The 21,669-nt window shown below is 35.9% G+C and overlaps 1 protein-coding gene across 2 annotated transcripts in view; it reads left to right on the top strand.

Moving 5' to 3' along the window:
* LOC115631603 (ABC transporter G family member 21) overlaps positions 1–21,669 on the top strand; it is a 36,173-nt gene that overhangs the window by 11,481 nt on the left and 3,023 nt on the right. The window contains exons 3-5 of one of the 2 annotated variants that reach the window (XM_030528404.1): positions 19,924–20,160; positions 20,443–20,854; positions 20,959–21,214. In XM_030528404.1, the coding sequence (XP_030384264.1) occupies positions 19,924–20,160; positions 20,443–20,854; positions 20,959–21,214 (905 nt within the window). Of the gene's footprint in view, positions 1–19,923; positions 20,161–20,442; positions 20,855–20,958; positions 21,215–21,669 lie in introns of those variants that run through there. The other variant, XM_030528405.1, reaches the window with a different exon arrangement.

Genomic DNA, 21,669 nt, shown 5'->3' with positions numbered 1-21,669 from the left:
TCCTTACATTCTTGATTTGGTTGAAAACATATAGCTTCTGAATTATTTTTTGAAAAACTTGCGCCTGATTTCGACGGCTGTGCGAAAGATTGCCGGCAATTCTTAGACTACTCTTCGTTTTCTTATGCATTATAAATTAGATATTGAAGATCTTGAGATTGATAAAAAAAACAGCGCTTCTTTTTAGCCCTCTTTTATTTTAATGATGATGCCTGTCCACATTTTCTAGATAATTAAAATATAACTACTCGTAGGTTGCTTAGAAAGGCATCGTGGAATTACGACTTTTTAGTCCTCTTTTATTTGGAAAACATTTTCTAGATAATTAAAAAAAAAAACTCTTGTACGTTGCTTAGAAAGGGTTCGTAGAATTACGACTTCTAAGTCTTCTTTTATTTAAATGATGATGCCTGGCAATAATTCTAGAAAATTATTCGACTGCATTGTTCAATTTTTTTCTAAAGCAAATATTTTTATAAGTAACATCATAATGTTCAGTTATTGGACCTCATTCACTAAAAGTCGAATATGTTAGTTTAATTTGCTTGCGAATTTTCTGACCTCCTCTCGAACATTCACACTTATTCATATGTATGTATGCATGTCTATATATTTAAAAAATAAAAAAAAATGTCGTGCGCTGCTTCTATTATGCCTGTGGATGTTGTTGTTGTTGTTGTTGTTGGTGCTCTTGTTGCTTAGCAAACAAATAAAAATTAATTCAGAAATATATTATTGTCATTGCCATTGTTGATGTCGTGCCGTGCAGCGCGCCAAACAGCTGCATTTTGTTATTATTATTGTTGCTGTAAGTTATTAGTTTAAATTGCGGTTGCAGTTGCCATTTTCATTGTTGTTGTGTTGTTTTTTTTTCTGTGTGCACTTGTTCTTGTTGTTGTCGAGTGCATTCACTTCTATTGCAATGACCTTTACAAGTTCATGCCAAATGAACGTTCTTGAACTCGCATGTGCCTTCTCCTCATCATCACCATCATCGTCGTCATTATTAGCATGTCGTTGTCCAATTTATTGTTAGTTTTCGCATTTGGCGTGTCTATCCATCTGGATGTGCATTTTACGATTCCGCCTTTAATTTTAAATTTGTTTTCCCAACCACACATACGTACGTACTCGGTCTGTTATTTACATGCGATGTGTGTACACTATGGCGTATACTTAGCATTTGCCCAACACGTATACGCCACGTTGCGGCCATGCAATTAGTTTTGATTGCATTTAGGAAGACACACAAGTTGCCGCCGGCAGCGAAAATGAAACGCAATAAATGCACAACCATTGTGCATACAAATTTTAATTCCATAAATGGGTGTTGGGCTGCTTTTATGGATTTGTGATAAAAGCTACGTTTGCCAACTATAGTGTGAAACAGTTTACGAATTTGTGGAAGATAATATTGTTTTTCTTTCATTTACAACACTTTACATTAATTTTTATCCTTTTACATTTATCTTAATGTTAATCATTTCAACTTAAATTTTATGTGCATCCCCAATTTCATTTGTACTCCTAAAGTAAATTTCCCGATTTATTATTTGAACTTCTGAAATTAAAATTGGTTGATGGCTTAAATCGAATGTTTGGTAAGAAAAGTTAATAGTTAAGCACTATTGAGGACGCTTTCTCAAACATTTCTGCCAATTGCGAATATTTCATCTTTTAAATTCCAAATCCATAAACTGCAATAATATCTTTTTAATGAACATTGATGGTAATTACAATTATTTGTCAGCTTTTATATCCTGTGAATCCTTTTAAAAACTGTCTTCGTCATTTGAAACTTTAGCCGTTCCTTTTATAAAAAACATTTTTTAAAACTTGTTAACCATTTAGACGCCATATTTCACTGAAAGCGACTAATAATAATAAACCCAATATTTTTCCAGTTTCCGTTTACCCTCGAACGCACATTCAACTAATTGCACATTTTGAAAGAAATAAATTAGTTCCATACTATATGCAATGGATATTTAAGTAATAGTTGTTTTATTGACTCTCGGTTTTTATTGTTATTTAATTGCCTTTTTTAAGTTTAAATTACTGTCGTACCATTTTCTAATTAACAATAAACGCATTATGACGTCTAGACTGCGGCCAAGTCGAAGCGAAAAAAAAAAACAAACGATTGTTAGACACGCCAGCCTAACAAATTGCATAACAAAAACCCATTTATATAGTGTGCTGGACGCAAACAACTTTAGCATAGTTTGCTGAAATTAAATCATAAATTTGCTTAGTTGCACAAAAAAGGAACAAATCTAATTAAGACCGACAGAGCTATATACATTTCTATATCTGTTGAGGAGTCGAAGATCTGTTTGGTTTCCGCTCATAAAGCGATTTCGGCGCTCGGCTTTCTGAGAGAAAAATGACATTAGGCCAGAAATAAATAAATAAAGCAAAATTGCTGGCTTCAGGCTTTTGGTCTGAGTTTATGGCCTGCAGTTTTTCCTCTTCTTCCACCACTTCTTCTTCTGATTCTGATTCAGACTCTGATTCTTTGGTCCGCCTAATGTGCTCCATTGTCTTTGGGGCCGAGCAACGCAAACAAAAGCCTCGAACTGTGCTATGCAAACATCGGTACATCAATTCGCATCACTCGGACTTACATTAGGAGGATCAACAGCAACAACAACAACAATACTAACAGCAGAAAAAGAAGAACAACAACATCAAACAAATCACCCAGCAAAAAAAAAGCGGCTAATAACCTTAAGTTGCTTTTGCTAAGTGTGTGCGCGTCTCGAAAATGTTCGACATCGACATTTGGCTGTACGAGTATTATTTGACTGCCCGAGTCAAGCGGAAAATTAGTCTGCACTGCGAGAAATATATAGTCTATAGCTTTAACGTTTCATTTCCCTTCAAATAAAAAACCTCACTGCCAATTTATACACTTAATTCATTAAGTTTTTGTGCTAACTTATTTTGTTTTAAGTCTAAAACGCAATATTTTCTACATGTTTTCTAATGTTAGACAGACAAACAATTTACATGCAAATTTATATGATATTTCAATTAAAACTTATGGGGATTTCATAGAAAATTTAGGGTTCTGCTACAACATACTTCTTTTCGATTTACTTTTCAAGGCGTACTTTTAAAATGCGATAGATTCCTATGAGAATTCTTTGCATATACATAAGTAGTATTTCGAATGAGAATAATAGTATATTTATAGCTTTATTTCTAATCCATACTTAGTTTAGGAGTGTATAATTTTTGAAATATTGTTAAAGATATTTGCTACTTATGCAAACGCTATAAATTTTTAGAAGGAACGTGATCGAAGATAAATTTGTGGCAATATCTAGAAAGCTCTAGACTATGAGCTACTACTTAATCTATAAGTGTATTTCTTAATGAGTTGTGCGATTGTGATCAATATATTGATAAACTATAGTATAAACATAGTTACATGATAGATGAAGTGCACACCGTTTTTCAATTTTATTTCCAGTGTAATCGCGTGTCTAACATTAAAAGCTACCAGACATGAATATGGACTGTAGCTAAATGGCGGTGAAAAAAAGGCGTCTAAGTGCGATTGTGTGTGCCACTCGCAGTTGTTGTTGTTGTTGCTGATGCCGGCAGTATTGCTGTTGCTGTTGTTGTTGCCATGGCTCTGACTGTCGGCAGCGACTTCCACACAGTTTCGAGAAACCTATAGACCTACATTTTAAACAAATTGCGTTTTTTCGTTGCTGCTGCTGCTGCTGATGTTGTTGCCAGTGGTTGTTGTTGTTATTGTTGTAGTGCTGATGTGATCAACTTTTTTCTTTCGCTTTTGTAGCATGTGCATAGTTTTTGTTGTTGTTATATTAGTATTTATTTCGGCCGTATTTTCCAAGAAGCGGCTGCATTAAACAGGCGGACGCTGGCTGCCACTGCTGTCATCTTCGTCAACATTATCGACTCGATGTGATGAGATGATGATGATGCAGATGATAATTGTCAGGCAGTCAGTCAGTCAATCAGTCAATTAGTCAGTCAATCAGTCAACTCACTTAGAGTTCAACCCAGTAGAGTTGAAAAATGTATTTCACTTTGCGGTTGTAGTTCAGAAGTTCCTTTTCCGCCCAAACAATCAATAGTTATCTCATCTCATTTATTTGCTTTAAGCCCTGGGCAGACTTGCAAATAGTTTGCTAACAAATTTTTCGTAATCCGCAAGTTTGTCATGAATACATTGTTTTTCCAATAAGAATTCTTTACTTAAACTTAGTTTTCTGCTAAAGCAAACGTTTTATAAATGAATGCTCAAAGCTTTCTTTAAAACCACATCAGAAATTTGTGCTTTAATTTTTCCCATGTCTATTTGTTTTATTTGGAAGTACAAGAAACATAAATACTATTCTTTACGATATTTAACAATTTCCTGAATTTCGTCTGCCAACTCCAAATGTTGGTGAAATAATCAAGTTAGTAACCAAACTTACTAACTTAGCCCAAAGATTTGGTTCAGCAGTTCCTGCTGCGGATCCGCTCGTTGAAACTAGTTCGCAGCGGAACGACCCAACTCTGATAATTATCAAGCAGCCAGGCATTCAGTCAGTTAGTCAGTCAGTCAGCTAGTCAGTCAGTCAGTTAGTCAGTCAGTCAGTCAGTCAGTTAGTGTGGCAACTTACTCGGTCACCAGCAACTTCTTTTGAAGACAAAATGTGGCATGGCTGCTTGTGCCTCTTCTAATCGCATATTTTTTTATGCACCATCATCAGCTTTGTGTTTTATTGTTATTGTTGTTGCTTTTTGACGACTGCGTCATCAAGGCAGCGACGTCAACATCGCTCGCTTGCGGCAGTGGGTCTTCACTTTCGCCAATTCTGAGCTCCACTTGGTAGGTTCATTGTCCGCCAAGTGGTAGCCAACGCCGGCGTCGCTGCCTCTGTCGCTGCCACTGCCAGCGTCGCTGCTTTGCGCCATTCGCACGTTTTACGTTTGAATGGCTGCTGGCTGGCTGGCTGGCTAACTTCGCGGCTCGTCATTTGTTGTTCATTTGTTTGTTTGTTTTATTTTGCTGTTTCTGTTTTTGTTTTGTTTGGTTTTTTCTTCTTCTCTCTGTTTTTTTTTTGCATTTGCTGTGCGATTCGTTTCATTTTGTTTCGGTTCGGCTCGTTCCTTCGCTCGTTCCTTCTGCCGTTGCCTTTAAAAATACGAGTATTTTGGCTTTGCCTGCCTGTTGTTATTGATGTTGTTGTTGTTGTTTGCCTATCCACATGCAGCTCAGCTCTTTGCTGTTGTTGCTTCGCTTCGTTTTCTTCTTCATCTCGTTCTTGTTGCTGCAACTTTAGCTGCATTTTATTTAACGCGCATTTGTCGCCCCACTGGAGTGCCTCCAGCACCTCCTGCTCCTCCTTCCCTTCTACAAGCATTCTGCCTCTCTCTTTCTCTCTGCCACTCACTGTTCTATCATTTTCATGGCGTCTAAACGTCGATCACTTTGCTACTTCTTGCAATTCTTCATGCATTTTTATTGCCGTCTACGCTGCCGCGCATATGCAAATGAAAAGTATTTACATTCATAGATGCTTTGTTTTCCTTGGACTCTTTTCAACTTTGCTCTTTGCTTTAAAGGTCTTGCACATGTGAGTTAATCACAAAAATCAAAATGGAGACGGTGTAGAATTTCTAGCATTTTTGAATAACTTGCCGGCAATTATGATATTGAGACGCAAATTGATCCAGTTCCATCACTAACTCACATATTAAGTATTCCTAGTATCAATTTGTTTGGGTTCGCAATTGATTAGCGATTCACTATTCTAACTAATATTTTAATTGAACTATCCTTTCTATGTAGTGTCACTAACAAATTCTTAGTTTTTCAATTCATTGATTGAAAAAAATAAAGGAAAATTAGGAAATATTGCCTAGGAAATATTCTTTTAATAAGGAATGTAAATTATTGTTATTATTTTTGAAAAAGTTATCGATAAAAATAAATTTGCTTACAAAAATTATTGTAAAATTTACTTAATCAAGTCTGAGAAATGAGGCGTATTTTGTAAAGAGTGTTTTCCAAGAACAATTGGGCTGAACAACTCAGACGATTCTTGATAGTGCTAATATCATTCGCAATATTCCCCCTGTACTAAACCTAAATCTTTGTAGGTATTTTAGTTTAGACAACGCAGTCTTAAATCTCTCAAAATGCAAATGCGTATTTATTTAGTCTTTTACATGACTTAGAAGCATCTTGTGGGGTAAAATATGTGTGTAAAGAAAGTGCTTTTAGTAGACACTAAGTATTTGGAGCACTTTCTCTTTACCCAAATCTGATTTTTGTAGCTCAACAGAATGGCACTAGACAACACCCTAGCTCGTTAATTTGCAAGAAACTTCATCTAAAAGATCCCAACTGCTTAGATGAAGCCAAGAAATGTTAGACTTTTATATGTCTATGCCCTTTTTATACCTTTAATCACAAAATTCACATAATCACAAATCACAAAGATGTTGAAATGTTTGCTTTAGCTTTCTACCCAAGGTTTCAGTAACAGGCATGTACGAGTATGTAAACGTTGTAATGTTTACATAAGTCAAAATAATTGTGGTGTTCAATGAACTTTTGGCATAGTTTGCGTTAATCATAGCCACTTAGTCGTAAACACTCGAGTTGTTGACATTTACGAGCAATTTTGCCATTAGCTGTCATCAAAACTCACTATAAAAACTAACACCCAGGCGCACTGCAATTGAAACCCCATATTTAAGCAATTTTCAAAAATGTTTCAACTCATGACATAATAATAAAACGTGCTCGTTTCTGGTTTAAAATAATATGCAATCGAATCGACGCCCACACAGCGCAAAAAAAAATGCAAATACAAGTGGAAGCTATAATTTAAATAAGGTCTATTGAACTGATTGCGTCTGTTATGATTTTAATTGTGTCGATAATTGAGCATTACACAAAGGACCATCAAATACTGCACTAGTATTATGAATTGCCTAAATATTATTGTATAATGGAAAAGACATTTGGAATGCACTTTATTGCGTTATGTGTACATATACTTTGTGCATAGAATTAATTAAATACAACAATAGTTGTTCAATTTGGATGGAGACATAAGGCCTTTAGCATTAGCGTAGGTCTGGTTTAGGTTATATTTTCAATATTATTAGCAAACGAATTAAATGGAAATATGGAAACCAGACTTTGCTGAACATTTACAAAAAGGGAAACGTTGGTTTGTTTTCTAAAAGTGTTTCAGTAGCAGATTTCTCGTGTGATTCAAAGCTGGCTCCTAACCCTACAATACAAATTAATAATCATTTGAAAAGTGTTGTTAAAATATTTGCCCAAAGCGCAGATATGTTTTTAGAATTTTGTATGTGCGTAATCATTTTGTGACTCAAAAAAAAGTTTGCTAAACCTGTTTCAAAATAAAAGTTATAATTAGCCGGCTTGACAGTAAACATTTGTGTTGTTAGGGAAAAAATAGGTAAGGCACTTCGCTTAAATAAACTAAAATATAATTTTATTGAGTTAGAAATAAAATGTAAGAGTTTTTAAATATGTATTCACAAAAGAACTTGGTTTATTTTGCCATTTGTGTGAAGCACCGCAAGTGGGCTTCACTCATACTTCATGGTTTTTGTCAGCTATTTAGATTTCGAATGATGTAAGCTATTAATGATGGCAGACAGATATTTAGCTATGTTTTACATTTAAACAAGGATGAGGAACAAAGGGTCTGCTTATTCTTTAATTAAGAAGTTTTGAAACGCTTCAACTATCGGATCTAAAGAAGAAAGGTACTGTATGTGCGCTCCCTTCAAGCCAATGTTTCTCCCTGAGAGAAGAAGTACTAGGAAAGCCTCTACCTGCAGACAAATGAGAGAAGAAATTGTAGAAAAACTATCTGAAAAACTCATGTTTTATAGTAAGTATGTGCGAGCTCGGTTTATTTACATATATTAAGTTGAAAAAGCAGCTAAGTTCAGAACGCATTTAACTTGTGAAATGCCCAAAATGAAATTGGCCTACTCGGGCAGCGGGGCCTGTCAATAGGTGACAGGTTCGAGTAGAATAGATACATTTGTATCTATATCTATATGTGTGAGCAGCAGATGTGTACATTTGTTTGGCAGCTGCAGTGCCAGAAATTGTTTTAAACAATTTTCACACCATTTAGCTGCACACACACACACATACATCTAGAGAAATATATGTTTGTGTGGCTGTATGACTCTCGACTTTTCTCTGCCTTTTCACATTGCACATTGTTTGTGATATTTTGCGTTATTTTCCGCAGTCAAAGACATTTTTGTGTCGCATGTGAAAACAGCTTTGACTTTTTCCTAAGTTTCACTCACTGGGTTTTCTTTTATGCCTGTCTGACTGTCTGACTGACTGTCTGTCTGTCCATCTGTCTGTCTGTCTACTTCAAGCTGCCTAAGTGCGTGTGTACGTGTGTTTACATATGTGATTATCGCCGAACACTCTGCTGCTGTTGTTGTTGTTGGCTCTGAATGATGAAGACTGCCGCCTGCCGGCAAACTCTCTTATCGCCATCAACTGTCAACACGTCGTCAATTGACGGCACTGGGTGAAAATGCCAATGAATTTAATTTTAATTATTATTAATATGATGCGCATTTCTTGTAAAGAAACATTTACTGTTGATAACAACTGCAAACGACCATGCTCTGATATTACGTATACGCCCTGGCGTTCACCAACTTCTGTCTGATTATCAACAATGTGAAAATGTTTGTGTCTCAATTAAATAATGCTCAAAACCTTACTCCAAAACGATGTTACTGATGATTAACCGAACGAAGAGAGTGGGTATCGGTTGATGTTAAATTTGAGTTTAAAGCGTGAAGCCATCTTTATCTGCTGGATTGCAAGCCCATGACAATAAACGATGTGAAAATGTTAAAGTTTAGTAATGCTTACAACTTTACTTCAGAATGTTTTTGACGAGAGTTCGAACATCGTTATCAGTTGTTATCAAATTTTTAGTAGTAGATATTTAAATGCCATTTTTGTTTTTTAACCTGCTTTTTTATAATTTCTGTGACATGAAGAATAACTATCGAACTTGTAGAAATAGTAGAAAAGAATTGAAGGGTTTTTGATGGCTTGTATTTCAACAGGATTGGGTTTTAATATTGCAGATGGTACAGCTTGAAAAATGACTTTTTAATCAGATTTGAATATTGTAAGTTATTATAAAATTTACAAAAAAAAGAAGGGAAATTGCTCTTTTGAAGCCACCAATGGCTATATAAAAAGGAGTGGGAGTGCAAGGATTCTTTAATTTGGGACTGAAAATTCCTTTCACTGCCTTTTCCTATTTCCTGCTATTCAGCTATAATTATGCAAATAGCTTTATTTGAAAGAACAAACATGTATTGTAGTTATCAGAATTAGAACGAATGTGCTAATTGCGTCTGCTGCCTCTACTTCGGCTTCTGCTTCTTTCCACATTAACTATAGTATTACAATTATTTTTTGCAAGCGAACTATGCATATTTTGTATTTTTTTATTGCTCGCCACTGATTGTTTCCGTTGAACGTGCACCGCAACACTTCATTATTTTAGCTTCAATATTTGCTTCACTAATTTGCATGCCCATATTCAGGCATATGCATTGTGCATGAATATATATACCCATACTTGTATATATTCGAGTATAGTCAGTTGTAAGTATTTTCCTGTTAAACGCCAAATGATGTAATTGTGTACTTTGTGAGTTAAGCAGCGAGCGGCAGCGGCTGTGGCAAAACTTTGACCCAGTTTGGAATGGCAATCCTGCCACAAAAAAGCCCGCAGAGAGACAAACGAAATAACTTACCACTTTCAAATGCCAGCGCTGGCAAATGTTGCCGCATGCCACATGCCGCATGACGCATGTAATAAATTGAATTCAATATTGTGTGCGCTTTCTCGTGACAGTTTTGTATTTGTGATGTGGTGTCAACAACAGCAATTTGTAGTGCATTAAAGATAGTTTATAAAAGTTTGTGGATTTGTGGAAGTTTGTTGAGTTTTCATGTACGATGTGTGTGCGTCCCAGACCCAATGCGAGCTGAGTTGAGAGAAAGTCTGCAAAATACGCAAAGTGCCACAAATTTAGCTCATCAATTTATTAATGAAACGTCCATGGTTGGCAATAATCAAATGTGTGTCAATTAATATGCTAAATTATACAAGAAGTGGCGAAGCAAACAAACAAACAAACAAACAACGAACAGCGAACAGCAAACGAACAACCGCAATGTGCCTATAATTTAAAAAGCAGCTCTACTTTCCGTCAACCACGCCAACAACAACAACAACAACGCCAAATGGCGGCCCAATCAATGCAACTAGGAAGCATAATTCCCACAACTAATTACCACACAATGACGTGAAAGTTTCAAGCCACAGCGTGCCACACGTTTGCCGAACGCCAACAGCAACTAGTGGTAAAAAAAAAAACAAAACAACAACAACAGCAACAATGCAGCAAGAAGAAAGCGCTTTCTTGTTAATTTATATTGCATGAAAAGTCACTTTTTTCTTTAAACCACACAACAACAGCTTCATCTGAGTTTTGAATCTGTGCAACATAAATTGCAACTTAACCGACATGGCGTATGCGTGATATTTCCTGCAGCACAGTCACACTTACAATCGCCCATCACACCATCGCCATCGCCATCGCCTTCGCCGTCACAGTCACAGATAAAGCCAATCGAGGGCCCATCGACAGCGCCAAGTGCCACTTGACTGCCGACTGCCGCTAACAAATCTATTGTCTGTCTGTCTGCCTGTCTTTCTGCCTTTCTGTCCTCCTCGAGTGCCGCCATAGCCAAATGGGTTTGACCCCACTTTTCAATTATGTGAAAGACTTAAGAGTTGCTGCGCCTCTGTAATACTTACTCGAGTTATATAATACAGCGGCCAGAGTGTGTGTTGGCCACAATACCGTGAAAGGGCCATAACACAGCTCTACAAAGTAGTACGGCGCGCTAACTTAAGGAGTAGCTAGTTGCTTATTAGAGTACATGTACAGTACATTTCAATAACTAAGCTATACAATTCTTCCAATAATCTATCTACGTTACTTGAGGCATTCCTTAATATGCCCAGGACAAGCGCTGAATGCGACTCAAGCCTGCTGCCAAAACAAGTACGATAAGTTTCCTTAAGGAATAGCCAGTAGTTTATCAGAGTATTTTCAATAACTCCCTCTCTTCCAATAATCTAAATGTTATTGTCTGTGTCTTTTCAAGAATTTAGCCAGGAAGCGCTGAATGCGATGCAAGTTTGTTGTTCATTGTCATGATTCTTTTGAATTTTCAAAAAGAATTCGATTACAATCAAGCTAATGCCATTTAAAACAACAAAAAATACAATTTAAAGCTACAGCGGAAAAAAAAATATTTAATATATAACCACTTATTTAAACTATGAACAAATGAAGCTCTTCATGCTATACAAATAAAAAAGTATTGGTATTGGAAATGAAATATATGCACATATAATAAAAAGCATTTAATATTAAGATTAAAACGACTAATACTTAGAAAGCTTAACTAATTTGAAAAACAAAATTAAACGAACAGCAAAATATTAATCTATTTAAAAGAAGATGCGGAAAAGAACCTTAGAACCTTAAAATATTAATTAAAATTAACTGAAATGCAAAAATCGATTATTTAGATATTACATTAAGATTAACAAAAACTAATTGTAAGTTCCCAGAAGAACCTTAGAACCTTAAAATACAAGTATTAATTAAAATTAATTGAAATGCAAAATTCGATTATTTAGATATTAAGACAACATTAAGATTAACAAAAACTTATTGTAAGTTCCCAAACAGTGCTCCAAGCTAAGTACAAATTGGTTGCCCTACCCAAAGCCAAAGTGGGGGGAGCTTATGAAAAAGTAGAAATGACTAAAGGAAGCACCCTAGAACCATCGAATGCAGGAGCTAGTTAAAAAGGGGACAATTGCAGAATCGCTTAGAACCACAAGGTACGCTTAAAGTTGGTCAACTCTGAAAGTAGTTGGTTGAGTTCTGTGCTCCGAGGCTCTGTCATTGCTTTCTACAGCCAACGCGCTTGCGCGCACGCCACCTTTCCAATTCAATTTAGAAAACACCCACACATTTTTGCCCAACCAGGGAGTCAGCCAGCTAGGCAGCCAGGCAGCCAAGCCGGCAGGCAACTGGCTTGACTTGGTTATTTAAGTTGCTGGCGTTTTGGCCAGGCTTGGCAGGCTGGCTGGCTGGCTGGCTGGCTGGCTGGCATATTGTGTGATATAAATATTGTTGATATCCATGCATAAATTACGTATACGACATGTTGTTGTGCTACTTTTTCGCCTCGCCTGCTTCATTAGTGTGTATGTGTGGCAAGTATCGTTGCTAGTTGTGTGCCACAAAGTCCAGAGCAAACAACCTTGTGCCATATCATTTACCATTGCGAATCAAATCAGAAAATAAATAAAACCAATGATACTATAGTAGTATACGTATGTATGTGTATGCTTGCGTATATTTAAATATTAAGGCGCCTGTCAACTACAAATTAAAGAAAGAAATAAATGAATAACAAATCTAGAAAAGAAATGAACAGACTACCAAACAACAACAACTATATCAAGAACAGCAGCAGCAACAACAACTACAAGAATGCCAAAAGAATTAGGTCAGTAACACACTAAAATCAAAAAGCAACCACACAAAAAAGAGAGACACGCAAAAAGTGGGAAACGAATGAACAAAAAAAAAGCGCAAAACACGCAAATAAAAAACCAATTGAGCATGGTCATAGCTTTGAAACAAAGAGATTGATGGCTAGAACGGGTCGCGGTGGGTTCAGGGGGGACCAGGGGGGAGCAGCAGTAAAAATAGCAACAGCAACAACAATAACAACAAAGCGTTGCAAATTTTTAGGAAGTTCACAATGAGAACGGCAAAGTCAACAGAAATTAATTAAAAGCAGCAAACGCTGCTGACGAAGAAGAAAAGCAACAGCAACAGCAACAGCAACAGCAACAAAAAATCAAACATCAAATAGATTGCTCGAAAAAAAAGGAAAGAATAGAGACAACAAAAAATTGACCCAATTCCGTAAAATTCTTGACAACTATTTATATATACAAGTACATACATGTATTTAAATTGTGAAGTGGAGCACAAACAAAACTATTAACTAGGAATTTCAAATAAATGTGAAATATGTTTGTAAATATTATTGGAAAATAAAACGACACAATGTAGGAGGCAGCTGTCAATGAACCCACCAGGCCCTTTATATTTTATTTTATATATACAACAAATATATAGTATATATATATATGTATGTACAAATATAAATCGACTTGTTTAATATCGGTCAATGTATTCAAAAACGAGATAAGAATTTCAAAAAACAACAACAAACTGTTTCTTTTGATTGCGTGCCCGTGTGTTCGTGCGTATTTGTGTGTGTGTGAGTGTGTGAGTGTGTGAGTGTGTGTGTGTTTATACACACAATGCCAAACTTTCACGTAATTTTGCGCTGTCTTTTGTTTCATGTCTGTATGCGAATTATATTATTTTCGCGTCTGTTTTGCTGTTGTAAAAAGTCAATAACCTTTGCGTATTAAAGAAGTCAGCCAGCCAGCCAGCCAAGCCAGCCGGCAACAGAGCCATCCAACCAACTAACCAGCCAACCAGTCAGCCCAGCAACAACAAAAACAATAACAACAACAACAAACTCCAACTAAAAACTAACTTTTGAAAAAGAGGTTTTCATTAGTGGCCTTAATCAACATAAAAATGGCATCATAGTTGCCTTCAGCTTGTCGGGTCGCTCGATTGTCGGTCAGTTGTGCGATTTTTGTTGTTGTTGTTTTTTTCTGTTTTTGTATTTTGGCTAGTTTTTGATTTTGTTGTTGTCTGGGCTGGGGCGCATTAATTACGTAAATCATTTGTCTGTTTTTAGTTATATTTATGTTTATTATGCTACTACCTACCTATCTATTTATCTACCTACCTACCTACCTACCATGCATTCATATACATTTTATTTTTTTGGCAACACTTTCGCCGCTAAGCCAACTTGGACCACTAATGACGTCTTGCAAATAGAAATTCGGCTTAGTATTGTAGTTGGCCACTTTCGAAATGCGCCAAACATCCATTCGATATCTTTATACCCTGTACCCGAAGGGTTAAAGGGTTCACTAGAAAGTCGAAAAGCCAAATGTATGTAACATAGTAACATGCTCTTCAACCATTTGTTCGTCTGTCCGTCTGTATGAGCAACGAGAACTTTTGAATGATAACAGCTAGGAGTGCCAAGCTTGTTAACTAGATATATAATTTCATTATTATATATAGCTGCTATAACAACGATCGGGGGGAAGAAATAGAGCGCTTGTTATATGGTCAGCAAGACTGTCACGACTTTAACGCTCTAACCTTTTTTTGTTTTAATAAAAACCCTCTTAAAGAGTGACTGTTGACCAATTACTTCAATTAGTCTAATGATCAGTTTCATTCATAATCTATCTACCATTCATAAATCTATAACTAAATTGAAAATAACTGATTTCTATCTAAGAATTCAACTTATTTGTAAAATTCTTGATTGCTCTTTTTCTCAATTTTTAAGCTCGACACGAATTTAGCACTCCTGATAAAAGTCTTATATTGTGTTTTGAAATACACACACAACAAAATAAATTATTTTTAAACTGAATGACGCATTCGACAATGGGAATACATTTAATGTGTTACATATAAGTATGATATACATATTTATTAAGAAAGCATTTTATTTTTAAGCTTGCTGTTACTTAGAATGAGTCTTAAAATAAGTGTTTCACTTAAAAATGTTTTTTATATATTCCTCGGAAGATCTTGTAGAGAAAACCCAGCCCTTACTTTTTATAAAGTCTGCACTGTGCGGGAGAAAATGTTCAAATCGTAATTGGATGCATCTGAACAATAAAGTTTTGCCATTTGAATGAATCAGCTGTTAAAGCAATTTATCATGATATAGCTCGGCCCACAATTCCGACCTTTTTGCATATTTATATATAACATTAGTTTATTTCTTTTCTAATATTTTGACACTCTTATCTTTGCCACGTGTTGCCACAAATCTTATCGTCCATTATGTTCGAGAGCTGAAAGTTTTCTAGCTTCTGCTTTTTAGTAGCTCTGCATATCTTTCTCTCTATGAATATTCATACGAAATATTTGTTTATGTTTGTTTATTTTCAATTTGTAAGTCTCTTTCACAGTTTTCAGCACTTTAACAAAAAGCTGCACTTAAATTTTTGTTTGTTTTGTACTAGGAATTTATTTAAATTTCTAATTGAATTCTTATTAAGTGACCTTGTTGCTTCAATTAATTGTATTCCATTATTTAATTGAAACAATCTGCATTTATGAAACGATTTAAAATCATAGATGGAATATGGATTTTTGATTATGAAGATTAAGTCTATAGTTGGGGGCTTATCAGGATGATAAACAGTATTTGGATTCTGCATTTGGATTCTTACCACAAATGCTTAGAGCTGTTTCTTTATTTATAAACAAACCCCATTTATAAGAAGACAGATTTGCAAACTTTACTTCTTCTTGCAAAACTATATAGATCATATCCTGCTCCTTCTACATCCTGATACGCTCAATTATTTGCTCTGTTTAGCCGACTGGGCTATCTTGTCATAAAAGAGTTTGCAAAATACATAATCTTTAGTTGTCCCTCTTTTGAAATACTTTACCAACATCGCCAACAAAAACGCGTGACAGGTCATTGAGCCACAGCCCTACTGACGACATTGCCAACTGCAGACATACATATATATACAAGTATATATATATATATTTATATATCTATATAAATATACAACAACAAGCAACCATATGCAAAAGGAGAAACTGTCAATAAAATATATCGCATAATGTTTTTGTTTTATTTTATTATGCCGCATTTCTTTGGAATTGTATTTTTACTACAACTTTACTTTCTTTTAATTTGTAAACGGTATTTGTCCGCGGCTACTTGACTTGACTTGACTCACATCATCAATGTTTTGGAGTCTTGATGTTGGGGCCGAGAGTTGCACTTGCATACATAGTTTTGAACATGCCACAGATCACGTAGGCCCAGAGCTAGAGGGGACGGCAAGAACATGAAGAGCGCTGCATGAATTAAATGGATGAACGAATGCTTTGAATGAATGGAAACAAATAGGTGAAACGATCAGCGCTATCGGAGCAAAAATTATGAAATATGAATAATACGAATTCAAGAGGAGCATTATTTAATATGAAATACAAACAAATTTGATCAAATATGAATAATAGGAATGACGCGCCAACAAATAATATAACTGTGAGTGTTATGAGTGATATTATTTGAAAAAAAAAGTTATGCGAATGATATGATTGCTTCAAATGAATAATAAATAAACTGAATGGAAATAACTAATCAAATTAATTAAGTAAATGAAATAAATTAAATGCTGAAAACGATTCATTCTATAATAAATAAATACATTTTATTACTAATTGAGATTCTTAGAAAGTTTAATTAAACAATTTTCAAAGGTCACTATTTATCATACTCTTTTTTATTTTTATTAAAACCAAATGCAAATTAAAGTGCGTTTGGAATAGAAATATAAATGGCCACCTTTTCTAATTTGAGTTTAATTTAATAAAATTAAATATTCTCTGCATTTAAAATCATGCATAGAATCTTTATTTGCGTAAAAGGATAAATGAACTTAAATAAATATACATTCTATAAAATATAATAGAAATAGTGTTCCTTATAATTAATTATGCAAAAGCTTACAACTACCAATGGCATATAATTAATTCCATTGCACTATATTTTCCAAAGAATTTTAAATTGTTATTGAATTCAAAATATTTCTTGTTAACTTATTTGCCCAAATTTCTAATAAAATTCATTTAAATGGGCGACCTTAGCAAAGCTTACTAATATTTGCAAATATGAATTGTGTGATGGCAATATTTTTTTAAGCGTTTCCTTTTACTGCCATTCCTTTATAAAATATTAAAAAGTATTATGTAGTGTATTTGTTTGTTGCAAGCTAATCCAGAAATGTGGAAGTTATTTTCATTAAAGTAAACAATGAAATGGAATAAAATGTGCATTGCCAGGCAAATCAAACCCGGACATTGTTGTTGCTGTTGTTGTTGTTGTAGCTACTGCTCCTAGGCACAGGCAAGCAAACAAACGTATTCAGCAGATACTTGGCATGCATGCACCGATTCATAGAGCTGAAGTGTGTGTGTGTGTGTGTGTGTGCGCTTTGTTTGGCGATGTCTCTCTGACTGCATTGACCCCCACTTGAGGACTGACGTCGTTGGCGTGCGCACACATATGCACAGAGACACACACACACACACGCACACCACAGCAACAAACACACAGATACGCGTGCAGAGATACTACAGATACGCACACACGCACTTTTGGTTCGTTGCACTTTTATATTTACTTTGGTTTCATGTGAATAATTTATATTTCATTATTGGGTATTTAGTTTTCTGCTAAAATTAGTCAGTCGAGTTGTTTTCTTATTGCAGCAGCAGGCGACTTAATGCCAGAATAATTAAAGCCAACTGCAAATAAATATCTCTTTCTTAGTTGCGAACTATAATGTTATGTAGAGCGGCCTGATTGTCAGTCCAATTAGCGATCAGTTCAATTAACACGTTAGCATCCTAAAACAGCGACATCAGCCTTGGACTTGTGCAATATTTATAAACCTTCCAATATCAACTATTAGATACACTAGTCCGATACTACGGAATATAATCTGCTGGTTTGCCAGAACAGGTTTCAGAACCATAGGATGATCATTATGTGCCTATACCATATCTTATGTACGCTGCTTATAGACAATTCATTCATTCAAAGAGTATACAAAGAAGTTTTATTCAAAGGAATTATACACTCATTTATGTATAATTCTTGATAAAGATTACAAAACACGCACATTGTAATAGGCTTGTAAAGAAATTGTATAAATGACGTTACTAAAGAGAAAGAGAATCAATCAGATAGCATACTTTCAAATTGTTCCAAAAAACCCAAATAAGATTATAATAATCAAATTATAAAGATAATTCAGCCTTAAATAAATGTTGTATACATTTTTTAATAATGCACAAATATAGATAGTTAAGTAATAAGTATTATTTAGAATCAGAACCAAATCAATTTCATTAGAGAATAAAAACAATATAAAAAAATTGTTAACATAATTTTTATTTTATTTTCCAGACATTGTTATCTTTTGTAATATGTAAAATATGTATTTTATAATCTTTAATTGTGTTCTTATAGTTTTTAAAAAGATATAACAAATGAATTTCATAAAAGATTACAAAAAATATAAAAATATGTTAAAATATGTTATGTATAAATTTATTGTCCAGACATAGTTACTTTTTGTAATATTTAAAATATGTATTTCATAATCTTTAATAGTTTTTAAAAATACATAACAACAAACAAAGCAGCTTTTCCAAATTCTGCAGCTTTTTTGAAGCAGCATTAATGGAATCGTAAATTATCAATATTTAAGTTGTTTATTAGCTTGTAATACTGGAAATAATGCTACGATAGATCCATTAGGAGCGATTTTTTTTGGGTATTTCTGGCTGGATTTATCTCCACTATTCATTCTGGAATTAAAATTCGTCCAAAACTTTGGCATCACATTTAAGCCGGGGCCTGAAAATGATGTTAGAAAAGTATAGACTAGAGCGCACAGCATCTCTTTTCACGGCACACTTAACACCTTGCCTTATCAGCTGGCCAAGAACTTAAGCTTATCAAGTTGTGCTGGACTAGGGGTGGGGGGACTGGCTATGCTAAGTAGTGTCGAGCACCTTGTTTCATTCGCAAGAGTCTACAACGGTATTGTTATTGTTGTTGTTATTATTATTATGACATGAAACAAAAGTCAATGCACCCAAAAAGTAAAAATCACTGTATGAGGCAACTGCACACAATCAAACGCACACACACACACACACAAACGCAAGAGAGAGAGAGGGAGCACGCACATCGTACGTGTGAGTGTGTGTGTGTGTGCGTATTGCCATGTGTTTAGTCTCAGCCCGTCACGCAGCGACAGCGGCCGCCTTCACTGTCACTGTTATCGCCGATATCACAGAGTTGTGTGCGGGGTGGCCGCATTATCATCTTCACCAATACTCTCTCAGACGGTGTTCTCTGTTTTCTTAGCGCATCGGATCGGTCAATGCTTTGGGCGCTCCTCCTCTTCCTCCTCCTCCGCCTGCACCTTCGCCGCCTACTATTCTTAATAATAACAACAACGGCAACAAACCAGAAGTCAATAGCCTCAGCCTCTCTCTCCTCCGCTCCCTCTCCTGCTCGCTCTCATTTTGTGCCTACATTTTGTGTACCTATCAAATTTATTTAAATATTTTCCGTTGTTGTTAGCTGCAGTCGTTGTGTTAAAATGCATTCCGTATTAAGCAACAAATATTAATAAAATCAATAACTGATGCAACGAAAACAATTAACACCAAGAAGAACTTTGTCAGAGTTTCAAGCGTGGGCAACAATGTAAGTTTTCTTCAGTGTTTTAAGGAAAGCAATATCTCCCTAAAAATATAAACAATAGATTAATCAATTAATTAATTTGAAATCAGTAAGTGAAGTATTTACTTCTGATAGTGCTTTATCTCTAAACATTTTCGAGGGCTTTCCCATCCTATCTGCTATTACAACATTCTTTTGAAGCACAATTATCAATCGCTCATAACCTGGGCAAACATTTTATTGATCGTTATATTTTAATATTACATTTTATTTATTTACTTTTCACGAAAAGCAAACTAATAAGCAATTGAATGAATGCATTTCCATTCCCATTTCCATTGCAGAGTCGACGCAACAACTCTGGCGTTTCCTTTTATCAGTGTTGCACAGCAACAACAACACCAACAACTGGCAACAGCATTGCCGCCACAACAACATCTAAAACATCACCAGCAACAACAACAACATCACCAACAACAGCAACAACAACAACAACAGCCCACGATACTGTTGACATTTCAGAATTTAAACGTCTTGCACAACGAACGTAAAATACTTTCCGATGTGAGTGGATTAGTCAGGTAACAACAACAAAAACAACCAACCAACCAACCAACACCATGTAACAACAAAAACAACTACAAATAGTGGCATAATAATAGCTAATCAAAAACAAAAAAAAAGCAAAAAAAGGAAAAAAGAAAGAAAAATTGCGTTGAAAGACGACAAACCCACTGAACTAGTGTGCCAACCAAACTAATATGGCCAACAACTTTTCTTGCTCTCCCCCTCTCTTTTTCTTTCTGTCTATGTCTATGGCTGTGTCTGTGTCTGTCTGTGCGCTCTCCGCCCCCCTCCGTTAGTCCCGGCGAGGTGCTGGCCATCATGGGCCCCTCTGGCAGCGGCAAGACCACATTGCTCGACTGCCTCAGCGGGCAGAGGCGTTTCGATAGCGGCAGCGTTTACCTAAACCGCGAGCCGCTCTCCAAGAAGTGGCGACGAAAGATCGGCTACGTGCTCCAGGAGGAGATCTTCTTCACGCAACTGACGCTGCGCGAGACAGTCATGTACACGGCGCTGTTGCGACTGCCCGAATCGATACCGCGTGCGGAAAAAATGCGTCTGGTGGACCACATACTGGAGACCTTGGAGTTGAGCCTGTGCCAGCAGACGAAGTTCGGAGATTATATGAACCGTGGCCTCTCTGGTGGGGAGAAGAAGCGCGCGAATATTGCGTGTGAGCTGCTGACGAATCCGCTGCTCATGCTCTTGGATGTGAGTACAAATAAAGAGTGTATGAGAAAGAGAGAGACATGCAGAGTGTGAATTTGGCATGCGCTCTTAGCTAAATGCTCTTAATCCAACAATCATACTCTTAGGAGCCCACCTCCGGCCTTGACAGTCACTCGGCCATTTCGCTCATGAAAGTGCTCAAGCGCTATGCGCGCGAAGAACAGAAAACTATAGTGATAACCGTTCATCAGCCCTCGTCCCAGATGTTCCACATGTTCGATAAGCTGCTGCTGCTCCATCAGGGACGTACCGCCTACTTTGGCGAGGTGAACAACATCTATCGCCACTTTGAGGACATTGGCGTGGCCATCAAGCCGCACTACAATCCAGCTGACTTTGTTCGTAAGTACTATATATCCGTATATAGATAATATAATTATTGAGAAATATCGAATTGGGGTTGACACTCTAAAGGGTTTTATTTCTTTTTATACCCTGTACCCGTAGGGTAAAACGGGTATATTAGGTTTGTGCAAAGTATGTAACAGGCAGAAGGAAGCATCTCCGACCCCATTAAGTATATATATTCTGAATCAGCATGTCCGTCCGTCTGTCTGGATGAACGCAAGGATCTCAGCAACTATAAAAGCTGGAATAACCAAAGTTGGCATCCAGATTCTTCTAGGTTCGAGAAAGAACGAGTTTATTTTATTTTTTGGAATTTTAAAAGCTTAAAACTATACCTCATTAGATTGGTAAATACATGATGCTGATGTTGAATATAAATTTAGAATTGCTGTCTATCTAGTCTAGTGCCGAAATAACATCTCAGTTCATTAACAATCAAATGGGTGTAC

The sequence above is a fragment of the Scaptodrosophila lebanonensis genome, unplaced genomic scaffold (genome assembly GCF_003285725.1).
Source record: "Scaptodrosophila lebanonensis strain 11010-0011.00,11010-0021.00 unplaced genomic scaffold, SlebRS2 tig00001412-arrow-pilon, whole genome shotgun sequence".
NCBI classification, from domain to species: domain Eukaryota; kingdom Metazoa; phylum Arthropoda; class Insecta; order Diptera; family Drosophilidae; genus Scaptodrosophila; species Scaptodrosophila lebanonensis.
Note: the sequence above shows the minus strand (reverse complement) of the source record. Positions and strands in the feature narration are given on the sequence as shown.